This window comes from Zea mays, chromosome 3 (genome assembly GCF_902167145.1).
Source record: "Zea mays cultivar B73 chromosome 3, Zm-B73-REFERENCE-NAM-5.0, whole genome shotgun sequence".
In the NCBI taxonomy this organism is placed as follows: Eukaryota; Viridiplantae; Streptophyta; class Magnoliopsida; order Poales; family Poaceae; genus Zea; species Zea mays.
The window spans coordinates 190,001,817-190,008,491 of NC_050098.1; the positions used below are offsets into that span (position 1 = coordinate 190,001,817).

At 45.6% G+C, this 6,675-nt stretch overlaps 1 protein-coding gene across 1 annotated transcript; it reads left to right on the top strand.

Annotated features, from left to right (window-relative positions):
- The first annotated feature begins 2,390 nt into the window (after positions 1 to 2,390).
- On the top strand, positions 2,391 to 5,339 carry LOC100281370 (WRKY DNA binding domain containing protein). Its single transcript, NM_001154288.2, is given in 3 exon segments — positions 2,391 to 2,897; positions 3,065 to 3,151; positions 4,400 to 5,339. Coding segments are annotated over 3 exon segments (1,002 nt in total). The 5' UTR covers positions 2,391 to 2,562; the 3' UTR covers positions 4,980 to 5,339.
- Positions 5,340 to 6,675: the final 1,336 nt, after the last annotated feature.

Consider the following 6,675-nt stretch of genomic DNA (forward strand, 5'->3'; position numbering starts at 1 on the left):
TAATTAGAAATGGAGTAGAACTGAGAAGGATTGGTGGCTAAACTACAAATTTGTGTCTCAGCAGCTAGCAGCCTGTGAGGAGCAAAGATGACGTTCAGTATCCATGTGTAGAACTTGAAGTTGTCAACATTCCTTGAAGAAAAAAGACCGGAATAATCGAGTCATCCGCCGATCAGAGAGACTACCACACACCACACTGTGGCTTATAGTCCTGTACTGTCGTTGGACAAGGTAAGCTAGGGGTGTCAATGGATCACAATTTAAATGTTTTTTCATAAAATAGTAGTGTCTTAAATAAATTTTAGTTTAAAAATAAATAAAAATAAGGTCTGATCTTATTTTGATCTGATTATTCAATCTTATAGTGTAAAATTTAGAGCCCATTATCACCCCCTAGTACTTTTGTTAAGCTATATTGCACCACGTTTCTTTTTCCCCTTCAGTCTTTGTTTGAGTACTCCCCAATCCACGTGAGGTGAATACTAGAGTATCTAAATAAGGCCTTAGTCTTTCGTTGCTGACTTGTTGTTAGCATGTTCGTTTCGGATAAAAGTCAGTTGTTTGGACGGCTGCATCTGTAATTCATAGAGAGAAAAACAATGTACAAACCGGTACGGTACGGATTAGAGCCAAACTATAAATGTATGATTTATGTAACCTGCATAGATGCATTTCATATACCGTTTGAAAAACCATAATTCCAATCCTCGTGTCATCGTCTCTCGTGAGGTGGCTCGTGCATCATTAAATCCTCGTGTCATTTCGAGTCTACGACTAGTGGAACCGTCTGAGGTAGAGCAAACTGCACGTACCATATAATTGGTAGTTGGATGTAGGTTGATCCAGTAATTCATTAAGTGGTCAAATAAATACAACAATTGGGCTAATTGGTGCATGGATGGCACAGAGACAATGATGTAATCAATGCTGGGTGGTGAGATCGATGCCGAAGGGAGCGATGGTATATGGTAGGTATTCACCTAATTTGAAGTGAGATAAAATATATAAACATATGTTTTTTTTGCATGGCATAAAAATCACCTAGTTTTCTCTGTTGGAATCTGTCACAATTTCGTAAGACTATCTCCATCAACTTATCCATACCCGTACTCATATTCAAACTCCACTATACAAACAGTACAATCTACAATGCAGAATAGTACAAAACTGTGCTTATAGGTAAACTTTTAGTGAACTACTGTAGTTGGCCTAAGAAGAACAAACAAGGCAACAAGGTTAATTCTTCTGTTCCCCTTCCCTTTTATATTTTTTTTGGGGGGGGGGGGGGGGGAAACAATTAAGTAGTCAAAGGCTCATTTGCTCTTTTTATTGACTAGCAAGCCTGGTAATCAACTGTTAGTTTTATTTTTAATGATTATCTCAATATAAATGATTAATCTTAACATCGAGCAATGGACCATGGAAAACGCATTCATTGACAATTATGCTATTATTATTTGTGGGCTTCGTCAGTATGTCATTATTGGGCCCACTAATCATAGGCATGAGATGATATAATAACAGAGAGTGGCAAAATAGCAAATCAACTCCCCCCGGCAAAAAAGGAAAAAAGGTGCACAAGAGTCAGTACTCCTCATTACTCGTACTAATTGTGGAGACTATACCTAAAAGACTTCTCAACTAAGTTAAAGAAGGTCCAATTTAAAATAAAATACATCTTCGTTCCTATTCTGTTTTTTCTCATGTTACATCTCATGATTGTATAATTGTAGGTGGTTAGACAAAAAAAAAATATGATGAAAACCGTACCGTTGCCTTTATGAACACCTAATGTCGCTTTTGTTTCAATAGAGAGTTAGCACTCGTGCAGAATGAAGAAAAGAAATAGATTAGAGATGATTTATAGTTTTTAGTCGATATTAAGGATAACATTTTTTAAGCATACATTAATGTCTGGCTCTGGCATCATCGATATCCTAAAAAGTTTTATTGATATTTAAATGATGATCTCACCTCTCATTCTCTATTTTAAATATCACTTTATAAACAATGTCATCTACAATACAAATCTTCTATTTTACACGATTCGCTGTAGACAGTCTAAGCACGCTTTCTTTTACAGTTAGTTTGATGTTCTAGCAAAACTATTGAATCAATTGAGATTTTGTGATCATTCAATTTTTCGAATCCCATGTCTAGTTTCTGAGAGCAGCACAAATAATTAAGAACGACTTGCTGTACGGTCCTGCCGAGTCCACAAGTCCGCGTGAGCCATGGAAGTGGAACGTGCCCCCTGTTGGCTGTTACCGCCACCAAACCACTCCAGCTCGTTCTGAGTTGTGCAGCTGCCGCGAGACTTCTTCCCGCGCTACCCGGGCCTCGCCTTCTTCCCTCCTCTATATAAAAGCCGCCAGGACGCCTCTTCCTCTACTTCTGTTCTGCCCAACCCCACTCCATCCATCCAAATCAGCTTTGCCTAGCTTATTATTCCTTACCGACAAACAAAACTGACACGGATCCGCACAGAGCAACGAACTCGCCCAGTCCGGCTGCTGCTGCTGCACAACGGACTCGATCTCACGGCCCCGCCGGCTCGCAGCCATGCAGACGCAGTCCCGCCTGGCCATGAGCGGCGGCGGCGGCAGCGGCGGCAGCAGCAGCAGCTCGGCCTCGGAGGACGAGCACGAGGCGGTGATCCGCGAGCTGACGCGGGGGCACGAGCTGACGGCGCAGCTGCGGGCCGAGGCCCTACGCGCGCTGCGCGGGCAGGGCCAGGCCGAGGCCACCGCGGCATTCATCCTGCAGGAGGTGTCCCGCGCCTTCACCGTCTGCCTCTCCATCATGAGCTCGCCCGCCCGCGCCCCGCCGCCGACGATGGAAATGCCCGCGCCTGCCCTGGCCCCGCGACGGGGCCGGGACGACAGCATCCCAAGAGAGTGAGTCGCCCGCTAGCTGCTCGCCTGCCTGCCTGCCTGCGCAACAGACAAATGGACCAGCTCCACCGGTTGGGGGTGGGGCGATGCTTAGTTTGTTCTAAACAAATTATCGCGCCCTGATATTATTGCTTGTCGCGTTCGCGTGCGCAATGCTTTGCTCGGCGCAGGCAACGGAGGACGTCCTCGCCGCACAGCGACGGGTACCAGTGGAGGAAGTACGGCCAGAAGAGGATCACTAAGTCGCCGTTTCCGAGGTCCATATATAATATCCCTCTTCCTACTTATTAGCATATATAGTACTTCTTTGCTACCTTAGCAAAAAAAAAAAAAAACTATACCCATTAGTCCTGAATGAAATATAATGGATGCATGTATCTTGAGCTGTTCTAGTTCAAATCATCTGATTGAATTTGACGAAGAATATTAATTTCTATGATGATATCAAAGAGACCAATTATGAAATAGATTTGTTTTCAGGATGGTTTGACTTTGTATAAATTAAGGAGAATCTACTGTATTTCTGAAGGATGATGTAATATATACACTGTGTCTGTTCTTTTATATATATATATATATATATATATATATATATATATATATATATATATATATATATATATATATATATATATATATATATATATATATATATATATATATATATATATATATATATATATATATATATATATATATACACACACTAGTAGTACCAAACTAGTGTAACGACCTGCCATAGGTACCAAACTAGTGTAACCTAAATAACTAACCCTACTCCTCCAATAATTCAGCACGCGGCCGCTATATATAGAAGAAAAGGGTAAGATTGCCCTGTTGCTGCAAACAAGGGCAAGTTTTGTGAGCGTGACGCATCTAGCTAGCTAGGCAGCGTGCTAGCAACGGCGTTCCTCTGAATGGACGGGAATAGAATTGGATGGGGATGTTGTCTTGAATAGCGACGCTGCGTGGCACAGCGCGAACACAAGAGACAAGCGTAAAAGCAGGCCGCGCTTGAGTTGACGCGCACGGCCGTGTTCGCCTTTATTTAAAAGATTCTGGAGCGGCCAGCAGAACGGATCGCCCACAGCCCCACATCTAAAGTTTGATTAGGCCTGCCTCTGCTCGAGCAAAAGCTAGCTGTTGATTAGAGATCATTCTGACGTTGACGCATGTTTATCTTCCAAGTAAACTAGCTACAGTACTGCACGCTTTTCTCTCTCTCTCTCTCTCTGCATTTGTTTTCTTGACCAGCTTTTTGTCACATCTATCTCCTGGTGGTGTACTTCTCGTGTAGTAGCTTAGACCTGGGTAATTAAGGGCCGGGACGTGTAGGCATCTTTTCTTGCGTCACATGTGTGACGCCGGACGCGATGGTTTCCTGTATTATTATTGGCCGCCATGTGCCGAGATGGATAGGCTGCTGATGTGATTCCAACAACAAGTAAGCGTGTTGTCTTATTTACTACAGTACCTGCTCACTTTTGTACGTACGTGCTGCGCAGGTGCTACTACAAGTGCAGCTTCCACCGCGAGCGCAGCTGCCGGGCCACCAAGCAGGTGCAGCAGTGCAGCGACGGCGACGGCCACCCGCCCCAGTACGTCGTCATGTACTTCAACGAGCACACGTGCGACACGGCGGCCTGGGAGCCCGCGGCGGCGGCGGCGGCTTCCTCGGGGGTGCCGCTGGACGACCTGTCCAGGTCCAGGCTGCAGGCGGTACTAGGCCAGGGCCAGCAGGGCGCTCGCGCGCTGCTGCTGGACGAACGCGGCGTCCAGGAGGAGCACGAGCGCCGGCTTCTCGTCTCGTCGCTCGCCTGCGTGCTCGGGGGCCAGCAGCAGCAGTCTCCTGCGGGCAGCGGAACAACCACGGCCGTCGACCCCGCCGTTAACGTGGGGCAGGAGCAGGAGCCGCCGCCGCCGCGGGCCCGCACGCCTGCGGCCGTTGACGCGGCCGGTGAGATGCCGCGTATCATTGGCGTGGACGTGGCGGGGCTGGATGTCATGGACTACGATGTGACGGACGCGCTGTGTCTCGCCCATTCCTACGACGACCTACCTGACGACGGGTTTCCGTTTTGCTGAGTGCGCAGCCGCACCACATGCATCTTCTCGCGAAACATACGTACGGTACATGTGCCAGGCCCGAGATAGTTCATGTCGGGCGCGACGGGTCACTGAGCCTTTGGTCATAGAACAATTAATACTGTGATATATAGTACTGTCTCTACTACGGAGTACTTATCTAGCAGTAGTAGTAACTACACACTTGCCCAGCTTATTACAGCCAGGCTTTGCGTATCTCCAGATAAGTTTAGGTCAGGCTGGCGTGATTAATTTGCAAGTTCTTTTTTTTTGTGTGTGTGTTAATCAGCGTGCATGCCATGTACTACTAGTTCCCTTGTTTTCGTTCCACTATTACAAGTGTGCAATGTTTTACATATATTACTGTGGATAAAAAACAAAAAAAACGCATACATTGTCAGTAATTTCAGCCGTCTCTTATGGAAATCCAAAGACTACTGATGATCCACCGCTTCGTGTGTACCCCCTCTTTCTCTCAGAATATAAGGCGTAACCATTTTTTGTTCTTGTCTCACAGTATAAGGAGTGATATCTCTATGCACACGTACATCGTACATCGGTGCTGAAAGTCGCCTAGAGAGGGGTGAATAGGGCGAAATTGAAATTTACAAACTTAATCACAACTACAAGCTGGGTTAGCGTTAGAAATATAATCGAGTCCGAGAGAGAGGGTGCAAAACAAATCGCAAGCAAATAAAGAGTGTTTTTTTTGAAAGACGCGGCAAGAGAATTGCCACGTCCAAGCTTTATTAAGAGGAAAAAGAGAGCACACTTACAGACACTTAACTAGCCAAACAACTCCCGAAAAAGCCACCCAAGAACTCAAGAATGAGAAAAAAGGATAAAGAACGCTACGCAGAGACACTAGCAACCAAAGTCAAAAGAATTAGCAATTCGTTGCTGCCCAAAAACATCCTTGATTAACCCTGCAATCACACACTCTGACTTCGCTAGGCTTTGGAAGGTTCTGCGGTTTCGCTCTTTCCAAATCTCCCACCAGAAAAGAATGATCAAACCATCAAACTCTCTCCTTGAGCATTTATCGACTTTGGCTCTGCACTTGTTCCACCAAGTGTATATTGACGAAGATTGTGCCATCCCTGGCAGCAACGCGAGGTCAAGCCAATGAGAAAGCTGCGCCCACACCGCCCTAGTGAAGATACAGTTTTGGAACAAGTGGGTTATAGCTTCTGGTTCTTGTTTGCAAAGTGTGCAGATTGGATCATTACTCCAACCTCTTTTCTGGAGGTTTTCAGCTGTTAAGATCTTATTATGCAGCAGAGTCCACGCGAAGAAACGACATTTTGGCTCCACTTTCGCCTTCCAAATTGGTAATAGATTGCACTTGGCATACCCTCCAATGAATTGGGCTAAATAGGCACTCCTGGTTGAGTAGGCACCATCATTGGTCCAGCGCCAGTAAATGGCGTCCTCATTCACTGGATTTAATTGCACCTCGCGCAGAGCTTCCCAGAGAGCCACGAACTCTCTAATTTCCTTGGCCCCAACAACTGGAGAAATGTGGAAGATCCATCTGTTATTTGTTGTGGCTTTTAGAACTGAAATATTCTTCCGTGAGGACTTGGCAAAGAGCGTGGGAGCTATCAATCGTGCCGACGTGCCATTGATCCAACACGAATGCCAAAAAGAGGCTTTAACCCCATTGCCCACTGTCACCACTGTAGACGCATGAAAG